Raw genomic sequence first — 20,672 nt, forward strand, 5'->3', positions numbered from 1 at the left:
AGCGTTAGACCGAAAGGGATTCAAGGAAAAGTAAGCAAGAAGACGAATTTAAAGAGAAGCGTCCCTTTCGGGGGGAAGAGAAGGACTTATCTAGGGGTGCATGCAAGCTTCAAGTAAACATGACATGCTTCTTGGACTGGATGCCCGACCCGCACAAACTTTCCCAACTTCTCGTAAACTCAATGAACTGTGTCTCAAAACCAGGGACCTTGCCAGGACTCTTTCAGTGGCGGGAGATGTCTTCTCTTCGGCCGACGGCTCCCTTTGCGGGTTTTCGCCAATCGACCTCTCTCATTTCTCTTCTCATCGTCGCCCGATAGTGCTCTTTACGAGTTTCACTAAGCAGACTCTCTCATTTTCTGTTTCTCTACTCACCGTCGCCTTATGGTGCCCGTAGGTTTTCACCGATAAGACTCTCTCATTTTATTTCTCTCAATTTGATTGCATCAGATTCCAACAATGATGTTTTCAATTTCCACGCCTTTGCCAATTGATCGGAAGGACTTGGACAAGGTTTTTGGGTAAAAAGAATCTTGGATGGAATTACAACTTTGGAACCGTTTTGGTGGGCTCATTGCCGAGCCATTATATCATCTGCCCCAGTTTCATTTTTTGGGGAATTGGATTTTGTTTTGGTGTGACTGAACCCCAGAGAGAGGCTGCCTACGTATCATTTCGGAATCAAGTCAGACGTAGTTCTGGAAAACATTTGTTTTTGGTTGTTTTTGTTTTTGTTTTCTTTTTCTTTTTCTTTTCATCATATTTTCTTTTTCTTTTCTTTCTTTTTTTTTCTTTTTTTTTTCCATCATATTTTCTTTTTCTTTTCTTTTTTTTCTTTTTTCTTTTTTTTTCTTTTCTCTTTTTTTTCGATAATACTTTCGGGTTCCAAAGAGGGTAGCCAAAGAAGGGTAACCGGCTCAAATGGGTTTACGAAGGGTTAATAGTGTTTGGATAGCGAGAAGAAAAGCCTTCGTCATCTCAATTGCACAAAAACCAACACCGTAGAGAGCCTAGACATAGTACCTTTTACTGCATCTGCATTCACAGCTGTTNTTGAATATCCCGGCTGATGTTCAACAAATCCAAGAACCTATGAAGGGTTACCGGTCGTGGGGCCAATGGGTATCTTCCTCGGAGGTTCCCGTTGAGACCTGCGTATCCCGCAACTCTTCTAATGTAGGTGTGAGTTCAAAATCTAAAAACCGGAATACATTACGGGTCGGGTCCCAAAATGGTATTAGTGCCTCAATGATATCCTTCCTCGGTTTGATGTTTAATAAATCTACGAGGCCGCCCAAACTTTTGACCACAGTATCTCTGCTTCCTTTTCCCAAATCATGCCACCACATATGGAGTTTCAAAGGGATCTCGCTCAGGACTGAGAAGGTTTCGATGTTACTTGAATTCATCCTGCACATTTATTTAGGGGAATTGAATGATTTATTTTGAAAAATGGCTATTTGTGCAAAAATTCTTTATTTAGAAAACAAGGACTTGGATTTGCAAATACGGTCTTTCAGCACTTCTGGGGGGAAGATTTTAAGGCTGTGCCCGCAAACCATTTAAAAATGACTCAGGGTGGTTGTTCTTGCAAAAACGGCCTTCCGGCGTCCTTTTAGGGACATTCGGCTTATTTTAGAAAAGAATGGCGTCACCCGACTTTATTTATGACAAAATTAAAAGTTTGACATTTTTGGCTATTTTTTGCAAAAGGGTGGTTGGACCCGATGAGGGTTGCCTACGTATCTCACATCCGGTGNATGCACACCTGACACCAGCTCTGTAGGCAGGCAATGCCGGGTTTTATCTGTTCTGAGGGACCTGCTGCAGCAAATTCATTTGAACAAGCTTCGGGAACAAACTGGAGTATGGTTCACCGATTGGTGTAAAGTTTGGTCTCCTGGGTGGTTCCCGAGGATGGAAGTTATTTTGTGGAGGATGGGGGTTATAGTGGTTTTGGTGAAGAGGCTGATTTCTTTGAAATGGAGCTTGGTTTCTATTGGCATGTGGCTGTGGCCGAGCAAAGGGTTGAGCATTCATGACCGCATACGGTTGAGGAGCATAAGCCTTGTCATGGTGCGGGTAGTAATGTTGAGGGGTTCTTTCAGAGAAGATGGGTCTAGGGGCCTGGTGTCTTCTTGCCCCTGATGCTGCCATAACCGTTTCTTCTTTCTTTTTGCCTTTGGCCATTCCTCCAGACCCGCCTTGGATGGATTGGGAGGTTGCCCTAATGGCTGACTGACTCAAGATTCTTCCTGTCTTCAGACCATTCTCCACCATCTCACCGATCTTAATAGCCTCTGCAAAAGGTTTGCCCATGGTTGACATCATGTTCTGGAAATAATCTGCTTCCTGGGCCTGAAGAAATACGGTGACCATTTCCACTTCATCCATTGGAGGTTTCACCCTCGACGCTTGCTCACGCCACTTAATAGCATATTCCCTGAAACTTTTTGAGGGCTTCTTCTTCAAATTCGCCAAGGAGTTCCTGTCTGGCGCAATGTCGATGTTGTATTGAAACTGTCTCACAAAATCTCTAGCAAGGTCATCCCAAATGTGCCATCGGGAGACGTCTTGATCCATATACCATTCTGAGGCGATGCCTACCAAGCTTTCTCCAAAGTAAGCCATTAACAACTCCTCTTTTCCGCCAGCCCCGCGCAATTGGTTGCAATACTTTTTAAGGTGAGCAATAGGATCGCCATGCCCGTCATACTTCTCGAACTTCGGCGTTTTAAACCCCATGGGCAGGTGCACGTGAAGGAACATGCACAGATCAATATAGGAAGTACTCTTCTGCCCGCTCAAATCTTGCATGTTCTTCAGACTCTGCTCAAGGCTCCTCATTCTTTTTGCTATCTCATCCTGTTCAGGAGCTTTGGGAGTTTTATCTTGCCCTGGTGTAAGCTCAAATGGTGGTGGCTGAGGGTAAGTGTATGTGGGATATTGAGGAGGATCTGCTTAAAAGATATGATTTTGAAAAGTGAAGGCCGAGGGGTCAAAAGCTGGCCTTGGGAGTGAAGGCTGTGTGGTGGCGGAGCATGGTGGAGCGGTGAAAATATTGGGGACTGCTCCTGATGTGAACACCTGGGGGCGTACCTCAGAAGGTGTTCCTATAAAGTGAGCAGACGGGGTATTTGGGTGACTGATGGGGATGTTAGAAGTACCCCCGATTCTCGGGAACAATTCAGGAAAGCCAGGGATAGCACTTGGAGGCTCCCTGCCATTAGTCCATGCGTCCCATTATCTCCATCTTTCGGAGATGTAATATCCGATTTTCTTCAGCTGTGGCAGACTCAGAGGACGGGATCCCTGAGATGGGGCTGTCTTCGGTGATGAGAACTGGTGGCAAAGTCATTTCAGACGATATTTCTGTACTTCCCTTTGATCTGGTAAAATATCGATGCGATGTCAGTTTACCAAAAACCAACCACCGTTTCTAAAAACCTACGCTGGAAGTGACAGCAACAAACGGTTAGTTTGAGACAAGTAACAGATAGGTAACCGCACATTGGGATATGATGCACCTATACAGTTAAATGTGTGTCTACATGTTTGCAACGGTTGCGTGCGTCATCCCGTCTTTTTCTGTCCAAATTCTTTTCTTTTTATTCCGACCCTCTTTTTCCTGCCTTTTTCTTGCTTTTCTGGTTTTTCTCTCATTTTTCTCATTCTTCTTTTCTTTCATGGTTTTTCTCTTTTTGTGTTTCTTTTCCACTCTTGTTTTTTTCTTTTATTTCCTTCCCCTATTTTTCTCTTGTTTTTTTCCTTTTATTTTCTTTCCTCCCTTTTTCCTTTTTTTTCTTAGGGTTACGGTCAAATCCTATGGAGATTGCCTACGTATTATGACCCCGCATGAATCAGACCAAGCGTAATTCTTGCAAATAAGGTAAATAAGCTAACTCCTTTTTTTTGGAATTTTGAAAGAAATGCTTTAAAAGAAAAGGGAAATATTTTTTTTTTGCTTTTTGATTCTGATTTTTCTTTTGATTTTTTGAAAGACAGACTTCTAAATAATTCTTTTCTTTTTATTGGAACTTTGGGAATTTTAGAAGTAAAAAGAAATATTTTTGTTTGAATTTTCATTTATTTCTCTTTTTCTAAACACGAAAAAAAATATTTTTTGAATTTTGACTCATCCTGCACATTTATTTTAAAGTGATTTAATGACTTATTTTGACTTAAAAGGAAAAGTGGCTATTTTTCAGAATTTTATTTAAGAAAACAAAGACTCGGTTTTGCAAATACGGCCTTTCAGCACTTCCGGGAGGGAGATTTTAAGGCTGTGCCCGCAAACCATTTAAAAATGACTCAGGGTGGCTGTTCTGGCAAAAACGGCCTTCCGGCGTCCTTTTAGGGACATTCGGCTTATTTTAGACAAGAATGGCATCACCCGACTTATTTATGACAAAAAATTAAAAGTTTGACATTTTTTGGCTCTTTTTGCAAAAGGGTGGTTGGACCCGATGAGGGTTGCCTACATATCTAACATCCGGTGAGAATCAAACCAGCGTAGTTCGGGCAGACTTTCCATAATCAAAACTATTTTGAACAACAATTCTCTTTCTATTTTTCCAAATATTTTCCTTTTTCCATTTTTCAAAAATCCGGCAGTATTTCGGTACTATTTGGGCATTGGGGTTTTTTTCAAAACAAATGGTCACCCTTACTTAGTCCTAACACTGCTTATTTTCATAATTTTCACTCATTTAGACAAGCCGGTCAACATGCAAAACCGAGCAAATAAATGCGCAATTAGCACGTAAGATGCATCAGGATGGTCAATTCATTTCAGGTGGCCTGTCCTAGACGGACCCAACCCCTGTGTTGAGTCCCCTAAGTCAAATGCACATGATGCAAACAAACATCCTACTAGGGATCCAGCATGAGGTTTTGTTCTTCTAGGTTTAAACCCTAGGTTTATTGGTCTAGACCTGGCTTACCCGAGCGGACAACTCGAGCCGAGGGGGAGGCAGCGTACCGGGGATACAGAAGCTCCGCCGGCTTAGCAACTTATCCAAACCTCGTTCTAAATTGGGAAAGACTCTAAACAGAAGAGAAGCTACACGAAGTGCACCCTTCTCCATGATGTAGAAGACTCAGAAAGAGGAAGGGATTCGCGACAGTTTATATATACAGTTTCAACAAATATCAAAGCGGTAAAATATTTAGCGCATATAGCATGGATCTTGTAGAAAAATCAGATAAAGCCAAATATAACAATTGTACTAAGCTCGAATTCTTGAACCCTGAATCAAAATTCTGGGTTCGTTTCCCCAGCAGAGTCGCCAGAGCTGTCACACCTCCTTTTTTCACACCACCCCGGAGGATAATGTATAGGGGAATTTTTCCATTTAAAGTGACATTATTTGAAATGGGATTATTTATTTATTTTTAGAGTCGCCACTTGGGATAGGATTGGCTTTTGGTGTCCCAAGTCACCGGTTTAACTTAAATCCTAAATCGAGGAAAATTGTCGACTTCCCATTTGGAGTCTGCGAACTAGAAATTCTGAATAAGGAATTCTGTTGACCCGAGGGAAGGTGTTAGGCACCCCCGGATCCCGTGGTTCTAGCACGGTCGCTTAAATTATTATAATTGGCTAAAATCTGATTTTAATACATGTTCAAACATATAGCGCAATTTTATAATTACTTACCGTTTTTTAATTAATGTTTAAGAAGGTGAACGTCGATTAAAAATATGTTTTTGGATCACGCCACATGAAATGTACCCGGATCCTCGACACATTCTTATTCAACGTTTTGAGATTTGGATTTGGGTCGCATGAAATGCACACCCGTATTTAGGAAGGTAAAATTATTAAAAGCGCGCCTAAAGCGACTAACGTATTATTAACTTTGCGGAGGGCCGTGAAATTCGCTAAACGGCCCGCTCCGAATTCTAAGTTTAACTAAGCATTTAATGAGGGCCCCGCAATTTATGTGTTTTGTTTGGCGAGGCTTATCTCATTTTATTTAAAGACCAACCTAAAGCAACTACAATTTTTCTATTTATTTTTGTCTCTAAAAGGGCCTATAATTTACATTTATAAATTCGGGCCTCGAGTTCAAGTCCGAATTCAAATAAAAGGGAGGACCCTCTTAATTTGAACCCGCTAACTAACTCAAAACCTAAATTCATATTTGCAAATTAATCCCCTATTCCTAATATAATTGTTTCTAAAGAGCTTTTGACTTATAACGATTTTTTGGGCCTAAAAATTGGCCCAAACATGAAGGTTCAGTCACATAAGCTGGCAGTTAATTTCAGGGAATCGTCCAATTGGGGCTCAAATGAGCCCAATCCAAACGATACGGGCAGTTCAAATGGGTCTGGGCAGGCGCTGGGCCTATTCGGGGCCCACGCGGTCATAAGCCCAAAATCGAAACCACTGTTATTATTAAGGAAATGGAGAGAGAAGACTTGGGGATCAATTTTACTCAGCATATGATAAACAATTTATAATGATTGACCTGTAAACTCATTTACATTGGTTAACACTTAAACAGGGATTTAAGTATGAATAGAGTACGAGAAGACTTATGACAAAAAGCTGATGATTAGCAATTAAACTAACAACCAGGCCACACATTGATCATGATTCAACAGTTAGACTTTCAATACGGCAACATCCAACAATACTTATGGACTAATTCCTAAGTGGGCATTTTAAGGCTATTACACGTTAACTACAGCAATTTTAACGGGCTAGTATACCTAACATTGCTCAGCCACAAAATTAACTGGATCCTAACACTACGAAATGCAGAATTCGGGTAATTCATGACTGAAATCAAGTTAATTCGTAGTCCTTCACAAAATGAGTCCAACAGTCCTAAGTAATATGGTTTAGAGTCAGCAATCCAAAAGCCTTATAGTTTAATTACAAACAAGTCTAGGTAGTCCTAATTAATACAAATAATCCTATCTAACACCAAGTATATATTTGTTTAAGCTAAGCTACAGCTACTCCTTAGACTAACGATGAAAACAGAGGCAGATTCATGTGCGCAAGGCTTCATCATTTGATTTCACAATTATTCATGTACATCGAATGACACTCCACATCATTAGAGCCAATAGTGTACCTGGAATTGGGCAAAATGAAAGGAAATCGAGGTCAGCCAGGCAGCAACAGTATACAGCAGCAATTTGATATATTTTGAATCCAGCAACTAATGTCAACCAGCCCAGCAATTGATATTTAGTGGCAAAACAGTAGGCGCCCAAAATAAGCTTAAATGACTCAAGTTTGACTTGATATAACCCCAAATGCATTCAACAAACTCCCAGGAAGGTCCAGAACACTTCAGCAACTAAGTAGTGAGTTAGATGATGTGAATCAACTACTAAAAAAATCAAAATTAGCCTAAGGTATCTAATAGAACAGTATTTTTGGGATTTTTGAAAGTTTTCTGTTGTTTTTGGTTTTTTTCTGCAGGATTTGAGATCTAAAATGAGGGTTTTTACTACTAGAGTTCAGATTTGAACTTCTTTTTACTTTGAAATTCAAATCTGAAGTTCAGATTGGAAGAAGAAGATTTTTGAAGGGGAAATTAAAGGCTGAAATATTTTTGGGGAATTTTCAGAGGTCTAAACTTGTAATCTAAGGCACTAGACATGCCTTTTATAGGCAGAAAAGGGGGCAGAAGGTTCTGGAAATTTTTACTCACTTTCGTTTAAAGCAACAAGCATCCTTTGGAGATCTTCCAAGGAAGACTCCCGATCTTTTTGCCGTCCACAAAAGAATTTCTCTCGAATGACTTTTGTCAATTCCCATTCATCGTTGGGATAAAGAGATTTTATTTTCGCGATGATTTCACCCCTTTTTATTTTCAGAAATATACACCTTAATCCCTAATTTTATGGCTTGTTTGCCCAAGTTACTGCATTAAAAATGCAGAAACTTACACTAAGACCCCCTTCTAGAAGGATCTAGGGTATTCTAGCTTTGTTTTCCTACCTATGGAATGCCTATACTGCCCTTACTTGAGTTCTAAAATTACTAACACTAATCAAACCCCTTCAGCTATAACCAATCACCTAAACCTAATTAACTTTGAAACTAAACACTAGATTAAAGAACAACTATTAATCATACATCAAAAGAAACTTAGATCAACTAATTTGGAAATAATTGCTGCATAAACTAATTACTGAAACAATCACTAATTTGAAATGTACCACCAAAACTAATAGAAAACTTAAAAGCAAACAAAAGCTAACAAGAAAAATCCAAGAGTATACAGAATCATCAATCAAATCGTCAAACTGAAACTAAGCTAAAAATAGAATTTCAAACCCAACCAAACTTATTACTGATCGAAAGAAAAATATGCCTAAACTATTTTGACTAATCAGAGAATAACAAATTCATGCTACTGGCTAAAACAAATCAAACAGAGCAAAACAAACAGGAACAAAAAGAAAATTAATCAAAGATAACAAACAGGGCCTAATTTTATTAACAAACAGGATTTAATTAAACATGTTTGTTATTGTTTATTATTACAGAAGAAAAAAACAAATGAAAAGGAAAACGAACTCACTGATTGTGGTCTTCTACTGACTGACTTTGATCTTGATGGTTTTCTTTGGTATTTTGGATCACAACCGCCCTTAATCATGTGTTTTCATAAGAAAACACATGATTGAGGGCTATTATAGCCCAAAATCAACAAAATCCCCAATATTAGGGTTTTAGGGTTTCTGGCCATTTTTCGATCTAAAATTCGAGGAGATGTGGTGATGTTCGAAGAAATCTGGTTGGGGATTGGAGATGAGGAAAATTAGGGGAATGTAGGGTGTGAATTTGGGGTCGTTTGGACAAACTTGCGTTTTGGCCGAGATTTTGATTTGAAATTTGAAGCTTTTGGTGAGGATTTGAGGGAAGTTAAGGCTAGATATAGAAAGAGGAGGAGGAGAGGATTCAATGGTGTAATTTTGGGGTGTTTTGGAGCATCGCCGCCGGCGGAGGCGATTTCTGGCCAGCGGCGTACGGTGGGGTGACGGTGGCGTTACGCCGGCGTTACAGGGAGACACAGTACGAGGAAGAAAGGATGTGTTTTAGGTTTTGTATGATTTTTCGGACAGTTTTATGTAAATACAAAAATCAATTGTGGCCGTTGGATTAGAGAGAATTGACGGCTTGGATTGTGTGACGCCAAACGACGTCGTTTTATCATGGGGGAACTGGACCGGGTAATGGGAGATTGGGCTTGGGCGAACGGGTTCCGGTGGGAATTGCTTGGGCTAGGGAATTAGATTAGAATTTGGCCCAATTGTGGGCATATCACAAAGCCTATATTTTCCTTTTACTTTTTAATTGTTTTCTTTTCTTTTCCCTTTTTTATTTCTTTTATTTATTTTGTTTTCATTTTGTATTTTTATGTTTTCTGACTTTAGTAAAATGCCAAATTAAAGACCTAATTTATTTCCAAAATTAAACTAATTAATTCCTAAAAATTTATTAAATCCTATTTAAAAGCAAACCCATGACAAATTCAACATTTAACAAAAAATGGACTATTGTTATTTTGTTTATATTTTGTTTTAGACGCAATTTAACTACTAATTAATCCTAAAACATGAAATTAAATCCTAAATGCTAATGTCAAGTGTATTTTTATATTTCCATATGAATTAAATGCACAAATAAAATGCAACAATTATCAGAAAATAACACAAAAATTCACAAAAATTGTAAAAATAATAAAGAAATCATTTTGTTTGAATTTTTGGGAATAATTCACTTAGGGCAAAAATCACGTGCTCACAATTAACATTTAAAAAAGCATAAAAGTTTACTCCTTAGTCCTTTCATCCTATTATTGTTGTTACACTAATTGTTTCTCAATCAACATAAGAGATGTAATATTCTTGTTTATTGCAGTATTCCTCTTTTTTTTTTTCTTTTTGTGGGGGAGGGGGTGGTAGGTGATGAGCGTAAAATTTATTTGATATTTAGACCATTTTTGTGTCCTTGATTGGGTTGTTTTGATAGGGACTTGGCCTGAAATATGGTCTAATAAGTTGCTTTTCGGTGCAAGTGTTTATGAGATGATCAATGGACAAATAATGCACAAAGTGGGAGAAAAACGAGCTAAGGAAAGGAAAAAAAGATGCGGCCGCGCAACTGAAGCCCTAAACGCCCACATGAGCGTGCACAAGTCACAGGCGGCCTAGAGGTGATACGCGCCCAAGTACCCAGGTGCACGGCAGCGCACGTCCGTCTTCGAGAAACTTTAGTCAGACCTATTTTGTAATTTTCAAGCATTCCCCTTGACCTATATGAAGCCTAAACTCGTCCCAAACTAGTCATCTGGATTTTGGAGCAACTTTTGGAGAAAAGAAGGCAAGGAAAAACAACAGAGACTTAGAATACTTCATCTGAAACATTCAATATGAAAGTTTGTTTGAATTCGTGGGTTGTAATATTTTCTTGTCCTCTTAATACTCTTGTGATGAACAATTTCTCCATTATGGATTAGTCTTTCTTAGGGTTATTGACAGATGTTGTTACTTGATTATTACTCGAGGGTTTGATTTATGTTAGTTGCTTGAATTTGTTGAACAAGTTTCTAATTGAATTGCAAGGTTGTTTGTGCTTTTACTTTAATCGGAAGAGAAGTGATGCTTGAATTATCATTATGTTATCTTGTTTGGGTTAATTTCACGACTCTCATAGTTAATCGAAAGAGCTTGTAGAGTTATCAATTGACCCAATTTAGAAGAATAGCCGAAAGACATTATTCGCAAGGTCATTCATTCTACGTATTCTTGCATATGTTCACAACACTTATCATTGGGTTGTTTAACAGAACTCTCATTCATTTGGAAGAATAATTTGAATCCTTAAGATAATCTAATCTTCTACTAAAGTCGAAAAAGTCAATAGAACTTAAGAGTTGAACTTAAAACAAAGTTATATTCCGGATAAAGTTTAGCACATATCATGTCAATGCCCTTATTTCTCTCATTGGTATTCACTTGTTGCTACTTAGTTACCCAATTTCCAATATTCGTTCATAATTTATAATCTTAGTTTTTCTCTTAGTTTGTTGATAATTCAAAATCAAAGGTTTATTTTCTTGAATAGTGGTAAGCTGAAGATTTAGTTGAACATTATTTAATCAATCCTTGTGGAGACGATCTAATAACTATACTATCTTTGACTAGCGAGCCTAAGTTTTATACACTGATTTTGCGCTCGTCAAATTTTGGCATCGTTGCCGGGGATTGGCGATCAATATTGTTCATCATTATTTTCTGTGCTAATTCAGGAATAGATTTTATTTAATATTTTTATGTTCTTCTCATCTGTGTGCAGGCAACATGTGAAGTTTGGTGGTGTATGACTCGATCCTCCTCCAAGGAATTGGTGCCATACAATCTGCAATTAGACTAGCACTTGCGACAGTTGAGAAGGGACAAAGAATCAAGTGAATCGTTCTTGGGTCAAACTTCGACTCAAGATACAATGGTAAATAATGAAAAGGGTGTGGTAGACATAGCTGCAAGAGAGGCAGTACAACATAGAGAACAAGCTGCACACAGTAGCAGCTGAAGCAGCCTTTAGAGCTGTTGAGAAAACTATCAAAGAGGAGGGGGGTCGAAGATTCAATCTCAACCGACCCCTGGTTGAAGAAAAGTTTGAAAATGCGGCCCCCGGGCCTGGTAGGTCTCTAGGAGATTATGCTAAACCGATCTACAACCAGCGAAAATCCAATATGAGGTCTCCACCCATTGATGCTAACAATTTTGAACTCAAGTAGGGAGTCATCCAGATCATTCAGAACAATTGCATCTTCAGAGGCAAACCCAATGAAGATCCTAACAATCATCCAATGGACTTCAATGAAATCATGAACACATTCCGTTATAATGGAGCATCACATGATGCTATCTACCTCAAACCATTCCTTTTCTCACTAAAGAATGATGTGAAGCAGTGGCTGCGGAGTCTACCTATAGGGTCTATCCGTACGTGGGAGGAGATGACTATCAAGTTCCTAGAAAAGTACTTCTCTGCTGCTAAGACTAGAAGGATGAGGAAGGAGATTCACAATTTTAGCCAAAGAGAAGGGTAGACGGTGTTCGAGGCATGGGAAAGGTTTAAGGAGCTACTACGGAGATACCCTCATAATGGAATGGAGCAATAGATGCAACTCCAGGATTTTTGAGATAGGTTAACTCCTTCATCAAGGAGGTTACTGAATAGTGCAGTGGCAGGCCCTCTGATGAACTATCTGAAGACGCAGATCAATGGTCTACTGACCAAGGTGATCGAAGAAAGTCAGCATGGGTGTACCAAGTGGAATCATCTGTAGCAATGCAGGCTCATATAGAACCTATGGCTAAGGACGTCAAGCAATTGACACTGGCCCGGGTGCAAAGTCAACCACAGTCAGGATGTGACATTTATGGGATAGGACACCTAACTCATGAGTGTCAAACCTCTACTGCAAAGGAGGAAGTGAAGGTAGTGGGGAATTTCAGGAGAGGCAATTACCATGGAGGCAATAATTTCAACTCTATGGGACAGAGACATCCGGGTTTTTCATGGAGCTCTTCAAGTGGTAGTCTAAACTCGTGGCAGCAGCAAAATCCTATAGTACCAGGGTAGGGACCTCCGGGCTTTCAAGGCAACAATACCAGCCTAGACAACCCAACCATTCAAGTCTAGAGGATCTGATAAAGGCATTCAACAACAAATCAGACAAGAAATTTGAAACTCAAGGTTCTGCCATCAGGGAACACGGTACAACCATTCAGGAACAGGACACTGCCACCCAAAATTTAGAAAGACAGATGGGATAGATTGCAAATATGTTGTCAGAAGGGGCCCCTGGGACTCTTCCATCAGATACCAAGAAGAACCCAAAAGAGACGATTAAAGATTTGTCTTTAAGGAGTGGTGGGACGTTAGCGGATCCTATTTTTAAACCAAAAGTTGAAAGGGTGAATAACTCAACTAAAACAATAGAGGAGCAAAAAATTGGTGAATCTTTGGGCACAGAAAACTTCAACGAGAAGGAAGTTGATAAGCAAAATCCAAATTGTGAAGTTGAATAAAGCAAACATATGATAGTGTTACCTTTTTCCTCAAAAGATAAAGCGGGAGAAATTAGATAGATGCTTTGGGAAATTCTTAGAGATGCTAAAACAGTTGTATGTGAACATCCCATTCACAGAGGTGCTCACCCAAATGCCTGCCTATGCCAAATTTCTGAAGAAAATCCTTTTAAGTACAAGGAAGATAGAGGAAATGATAGTGGTCAAACTCAACGCGCATTGTAGTGCCATCCTACAGAATAAAATTCCTCAAAAGTGTGGGGATCCCGGCAGCTTCACTATACCCTGCTTTTTGGGGAGTGAGAAATTTGACAATACCCTGTGCGACTCAGGTGCATCCATTAACTTGATGCCATTGTCTGTTTTCAGGATATTAGAAGGAGAACTAGGAGTGATAAAATCTATGCTAGTATCATTGCAACTAGCTGATCAGACCACTATTATACCAGAGGGAATAATCGAGAATATTCTGGTGAGGATAGATAAATTTATTTTCCCTGTGGACTTCATCATAATAGATATGGAAGAGAATAAGGAGGTACCCCTAATTTTGGGGAGACCATTCCTTTGCACCGACAGAGCAATCCTTGACATATATGAGGGTCAGCTTATGCTAAGATTGGAAAACAAAAAGGTGATCTTTCAAATTAAAAGAATGATGAAGTACCTATGTGATGAGGCTTCTGCCTATGCATATTTCAAACTGGATGCGGTAGGGGAGTTAGCTAAAAAACACAAGCTGGTAGGTGATTCTTTAGAAAGATGCATTACTCAATCGAGTATAGCAGATGATGAACACCCTGAGATCAACAAAGAGGCTGAGGCCCTGGATACTGAAGACGAAGTGGTAGATGAAGAGGAATTAGAGAAAGAAATGGCTAAGCCAAAGATGGAGATGAAATTACTCTCGACCCATTTAAAATATAGTTTTCTTGAGACTAATAATTTTTTTGTGATTGTATCTGCTGATTTAACAGGTGAAGGAACACATGCTGGTGAAATTATTGCAGAAGCATAAAAAATCAATCGGCTGGAGCATAGCTGATATTCAGGGAACTAGCCCTACAATTTGCATGCACGAGATCTTGTTGGAGGAAGGTAGCAAACATGTACTGCAGCCCCAACGCAAACTGAATAAAAATTTGGAAGAAGTGGTGTAGAAAGAGATTTTCAAATTGCTGGATGCTGGTATAATATTTTACATCTCCGACAGCCCATGGATCAGCCCAGTACAAGTCGTGCCAAAAAAAGAGGGCATGACAGTGGTGAAGAATAAGGACAGCGAATTAATCCCTACTAGAATTGTCACTGGTTGGAGGATGCGTGCATATTATGGAAGGCTGAATGATGCAACGAGGAAGGTTCACTTTCCTCTGCCTTTCATTGATCATATGCTGGAAAAGGTGGCAAGGCGCGGATGCTACTGTTTCTTAGACGGTTATTTGGGGTACAATCAAATACCCCCATTGCTCCTGAAGACGTCGAGAAAACCACGTTCTCCCGCCCTTCATAAATTTTTGCATACTGAAGAATGCCTTTGGGACTGTGCAATGCACCACCTACATTTCAAAGGTGCATGGTGTCAATTTTATCATATTTGAATGGGAAATGTTTGGAGGTGTTCATGGATGACTTTACCCTTTTTGGGGATGACTTCAAGGATTGTTTGAGGAATCGGGAGCTTGTGCTGAAACGTTATGAAGACACTCACCTAGTACTCAACTAGAATAGTGTCACTTCATGGTCAAGGAGGGGATAGTTTTAGGCCATAAAGTGACAGTTGAAGGCATCAAAGTCAATAGAGCTAGAGTTGATGTGATTGCTAAGCTCCCACCACCAACTTAAGTGAAGAGCATTAGAACTTTTTGGGGGTATGCAGGATTTTATAGAAGGTTCATCAAGAATTTCTCCAGCATCACGAAGCCCTTAACGGTACTACTTACCAAGGATGTGAAATTTGTGTTTGATGTAGAGTGCCTCCGACATTCGAGTTGATCAAGAAAAGCTAGTGAGTGCCCCTATAATGGTGTGTCCCGATTGGAGCGAACCCTTTGAAATCATGTGCGATGCCAGCGATGTGGTAGTGTTGGGGCAGGGAACAAAATATCCAGACCCATATACTATGCAAGCCGGACTTTGAATAATGCCCAAGTGAACTATGCTACTTTGGAGAAGGGTTTCTTTGCAGTGGTTTTTGCCTTCGACAAGTTCAGATCTTACCTAGTGGGGAGAAAAGTGATAGTACATACTGACCACTCAGCATTGAAGTATCTGCTGAGCAAGAAAAAGTCAATGCCGCGTCTGATGCGGTAGGTATTTTTGCTACATGAGTTTGATCTTGAGATCAAGGATAGGAAGGGCGCAGAAAACCAAATGGCTGACCACATGTAGCATTTGGAGAAACCACCGATAAGGAAAGAGTTTCCAGATGAGCAAATCTTTTTTATCGCAGCGGCATACGACAGATCGCCATGGTATGTGGATATAGACAACTTCTTGGCTAGTGGGTGGCTCCCGCATGACTTGTCCTCTGACTAGAATAGGAAGCTGCAAAGTGAGGTAAAAAGCTACTTTGTGGAATGACCCCTTTTGTTTAAATTGTGTGCAGATGGCATGATTCGAAGATGTGTACCGGAAGAGGAAATAGAAAACATACTATCCCACTGTCATGAAGGAGCATCTAATAGGATAGCAGCAAAAGTCATGGAAGCCGGTTTCTACTAGTCTTTCTTGTACAAGGACACAAGAGCTTACATTGCGACATGTGACAAGTGCCAACGGACAGGTAACATTAGTAAGGGACGAGATGTTGCTGAATTCCATTCTGGTATGCGAAGTCTTTGATATTTGGGGCATCGACTTTATGGGTCCCTTCCACCGTCTCATTCATCTACGTCTCTAAATGAGGCGAAGCAATCCTTACCAAGACTAATGATGCTCGTGTGATATGTGAATTCCTGCGGAAGAACATCTTTACACGCTTTGGGACCCCCTGAGTCATCATCAGTGACAATGTGTCACATTTTGTTAATAAAAATTTTGCAGCACTATTATCTAAATATGGGGTGACTCATAAAATAGGAACCTCGTACCATGCTTAGACTAGTGGGCAAGTAGAAGTAGCTAACCGTAAACTTAAACAAATTCTGGAAAAAAATGGCTAGTGCTTCCCAAAAAGATTGGCCAATAAGGTTAGATGAAGCTCTATGGGCGTATAGAACAACGTTCAAGACAACCATAGGGACTTCACCCTTCAAGTTGATTTATGGAAAATCATGTTACTTACCTGTGGAGATAGAGCATAAGGCTTATTAGGTAATTAAATTGCTTAATCTTGATCTTAGTTTTGCAGGTGAAAACAAAATTTCACAGATGAATGAGCTGGAGGAATTCAGATTGGACACGTATGAGAATGTGTGAATTTTCAAGGAAAAGATGAAGAAATGGCATGACCGTCTGATTAAACCAAAAGTATTTCATGAAGGAGAAAATGTCTTGCTATACAATAGTAGATTCAGATTGTTTCCCAGAAAATTCAAGTCAAGATGGATGGGGCCATATGTGGTGAAACATGTATCACCATATGGAGCGATTGAGATCCAAAACATTGAAGGAACTGAGAGTTTCAAGGTGAACGGGCATAGGTTAAAACCATAATTTGTTGGAGGATTTGCTAAGCAATCCTCAAGCATCATAATCAGTTGAGTGTGCCCGACTAAGTCAAGCTGACAACTATAACTTAGAACTATCTCTAACCCTTCTACAAGTTTGGGTTTTTCTTTAGTTTTGTGTAGCGTAGGCTAGGTAGGTTTAGTGTATAGTGTGAGTTCTGTAGTTGCAGATGGAATGGTCAAATTGAGGTCTTAAACGGGCACGTTTTGCTTGTATATGTGCCGGCGCACCTGGAGGGGTAAAATACGCGTTTGAATGGGCACAAAACGACATCTTCGTGCACTAGACCTGTGTGGCCACGCACGAGGGGCTTTGAGCACGCATCTGGGTGCACACACAATACAGTTTCACTGCCACATGTGTGTGGCGGCGCATGACTTGACCCGACCGTGCACCCGACCATGCACCTAGGTAAGTTTTCTTTCTCTTTTTCTATTGACCCAAAATTTTGGGTCACCTCTTATTCTTTTCTCTCCGTCTCTCTAATCCTATCGGCCCCGATGAAAAACAAGAAAAAGAAAGAGAGATTCAACCCTAACTCTTCCCCCCACCCCCACTCCTTCTCGCCTCAGCTCTATCCCTCATCTCCCTCGCTCACTCTCTTCCCCTATTCTCCTCGCCCTAGCCCATATATTGTTCTCTCCTCAATTGAATTCTCAAGTATGTACACTATTTTCCCTCTTTCGTTGTTTTCTTTTCCTTTTAGGGTTCAAGGTAAATTGTTGTAATTGAGAATGATGCAAGGTTTGGTTGTTTTGCATTTGATTTGGTTGTTAGTGTAGTCAACCTAGGGCTAATTTCATAAGTTTGAGGAATAAGAGCAACTTTGCATGTGAAGTGTTTGGTTAAATGCCACAATGGGGATTAGGTGAGTTTTGAGGTATGTTTTAGCAATTTTTAGGCACCCGACGAAATTCCACCTTAACTCCGAAGGTGAACGGGTACTAGGAGAAAACTCCAATGTCAATGGGATTGACACCTTAACATGGCAATGTGTAGTGTGGACTTGTTGACACTATTTGGGTAAAGTCTAAGCAACCCATTGCTACCGTGTATTTGTGCACTCACTTATGTTTGTTTGGATTGTTGTAGGTGTAAATGACCACTTCAAAGAAAAGGAGACTCTGAGCACGTCTATGGGTAAGAAGGCGGGCACATCCAAATCAAAAGATGTAGGTACTTCTAGATCACGTGCTTCCGCATCTTCTCGCCGCTATGATCAGAACAAATTTTTCTCCTAGGATGCTCAAGAGCAGTCTCATACCAAGGCAAACAAAAAACCTATGCCTGAAGGGGGAATAGACATAGGGGCTATCCTCGACGACTGCCCCAAGGTATATGATGAATTGGTCCGGCTGGGATCGGGAGTGTTCTTCGAAGAACCTGATGAAGCCAATTTGGTTATTGTTAGGGAGTTCTATGCGAATTGCCCAGAACATGAGGATTATGTGTTTACAGTGAGGAAGAAAAATGTTGACTTTTCGAAGGAAGCTATCCAAAGGCCTACAACTTACCAGAGTATGTGGACCAAGTTTTTCAACAAAACCACTTGGCAATGCATAACAGAGAACCATACTCGTGGGCTATGTTCTTTGAAACTATCTGTGTGCCCGGAAGGTGGTGGTATGACTGATCAGGGACCACAAATTTCAACCCGCCTCACTAACCACTAACGGGAAGTGCTGGCTACATATCATCAACATCGATTGATGCCAAGACTGAGGTGAATGGTCCTCGGGCAGCTCTTATATGGTGCTTGGTCAATGAACACGACTTTGATGTGGCTAAGGCTATTCATGATGAGATGGCTATTCGTTGTCCAGTGTAGAGGTATGGATTCTTTTTCCTTTCATTAGTCACCCGATTATGCCGTGAGGCAAGTGTACCAGAAAACAAGGCCATAGATGGAAAGGTGAAGAGGGAGAAGAAATTTTGGGCCGAGAAGTTTATCATTAGGAAGGAACCTACTGTTGCTGCTAAAGGTGAGAGTGAGGATTCGAATGCACCCATGGAGGAAAGGGTGGTGAACATGGAAGATGTTGGTGCTAGTGCTCCACGTGAATAGGTGGTCGGAGAACTATCAAGCAGTTTGTAGGAAACATAAATGGTTGCTTTGGAACAGGAGATAGCTGGGACGCGCACTTCTGTTGATGATCTGGGCACTCGAGTGGAGTCCCTTACTGGGAAAAATGCAAAGTCAGAGCAGAAGATCATGGCATGGCTGCGTGCACTCGGCCGGGCTTGTCACATGGACCCTCGTACCGTTTCCAACACAGATTGACCCAGTCAGAGGAGTTACCTTCACCTTTGCATTTAATTTTGTGACATGGGGACATGCTACTAGTTAAGTGTGGGGGTGGGGGTATAAATAGAAACCGTATAATTGCTTTCTAATTGGGAAAAAAACCACAAATATTTTTTTCGATCTTTCTAGGATAATTTCTTGACTTGTACTTCCATGGGTTTCTTGTTTGGGTCATTACCATGGTCGTGATAATTTGAACCAAACACTTTCTAGAGTAGATTTTTATTTTTTAGATAGGTTTTTGAAAAGTTCTTGTGGTTGGCAAGATCGACTGTGCCTGACTCGTGGGATGCATGATCTTGTCTTTGTAAGTCAGAGAGACTATTAGTGACCGTGTTCTGACTTGAGTGCCTATCCAAAATACTGTATGGGGTGAGCTAAATGTTTTCTTAGTAGTCATGCCCGATAAGGTCTAGAATTTGGCTTGGTTGTGACTCAAGGCGAAAACATAGGTAATAGTTGAGTTTGGAGATGATCATAGGCGCTCTTTCTTAGCCCTTTTTTGCTGCTTTGACCACTCTAAAGAATTGACGAAGTTATCCCTAGTTAGCCCAGTTGAGCCTAATCGTTCGTTGGCAACCACATTATAACCTGAACCTACAGCCGTCCCTAAGCACTAGAATTCCTCGTGCGTGATTCTAAAAGATAAAGAGAGCCAAGTGTGGGGGTGGGGGTTGCTTTTGAGTGGAACCAATGAGAAGTGGAAAAAGGTGCACCATCATTAATGTATGTGAGGTACGCGAGCAGGGGATTGAATTCTGAATTACAAAAAAAGAAAAAAAAAGAAAAAGGGAACAAAAGTGAACATTCCCCTGCTGATGTAAAATCTTTGTATGCTGTGCTTAAAAAAATGAGAATTGGTGTCCTTGTGAATGGGAAGTTTGAACAATTGTCTAAAAAGGAGTAGGTCACGTACATGAAGTTGTAGGTATTAAAGTTCTTAGGGTGGTGGAAGTACTCTTATCCAAACATTATCCCACCCGTCCTATAGCCTACGTTACAACCAAATGCAAATCCCTACATGATCTAGACGAAACGGTTCCTACATTAGTGGAGAGTCACACGATTGCCAATCTTATGGTACTCTTGAAGGCATGATTTACTTCTTTGTTAGGGTAAGTGATTGTTGCGTTATTGCCCTATGTTGTTGTCTGCAATTGGTGTGTGAGCGGGCATTATTTCTTTCTGGTTAGGTGTATAGGGAATTTGGTGCCAGTTTGACTATGGCGCTAATGGGAGGTCTTGACCAAGATTAAGGTTGACCGTGACCACAGGATAGTGTCTGGTTGATTTTTGTCGGTCACTTGTTAAGTGTGGTATGAGACAGTTATTCCTGAATTTGCTCGAGGCGAGCAAAAGCTAAGTGTGGGGGTGTTTGATGAGCGTAAAATTACTTGACATTTAGACCCTTTTTGTGTCCTTGATCAGGTTGTTTTGATAGGGACTTGGCCCGAATTATGGTCTAATATGTTTCTTTTTGGTGCAGGTGTTGATGAGATGATCAATAGACAGATAATGCACAAAGTGGGACAAAAACAAGCTAAGGAAAGGAAGAAAAAGATGTGCGGCCGCGCACCTGAAGCGCTAAACGCGCACCTGAGCGCGCACAGGTCACAGG

The 20,672-nt window shown here is 40.4% G+C and overlaps 1 protein-coding gene across 1 annotated transcript; it reads left to right on the forward strand.

Moving 5' to 3' along the window:
- The first annotated feature begins 13,159 nt into the window (after positions 1 to 13,159).
- Positions 13,160 to 14,095, forward strand: LOC109206891. Its single transcript, XM_019369757.1, has one exon. The coding sequence runs from the start codon at positions 13,160 to 13,162 to the stop codon at positions 14,093 to 14,095; it is 936 nt and encodes a 311-aa protein (XP_019225302.1).
- Positions 14,096 to 20,672: the final 6,577 nt, after the last annotated feature.

The sequence above is a fragment of the Nicotiana attenuata genome, unplaced genomic scaffold (genome assembly GCF_001879085.1).
Source record: "Nicotiana attenuata strain UT unplaced genomic scaffold, NIATTr2, whole genome shotgun sequence".
NCBI classification, from domain to species: domain Eukaryota; kingdom Viridiplantae; phylum Streptophyta; class Magnoliopsida; order Solanales; family Solanaceae; genus Nicotiana; species Nicotiana attenuata.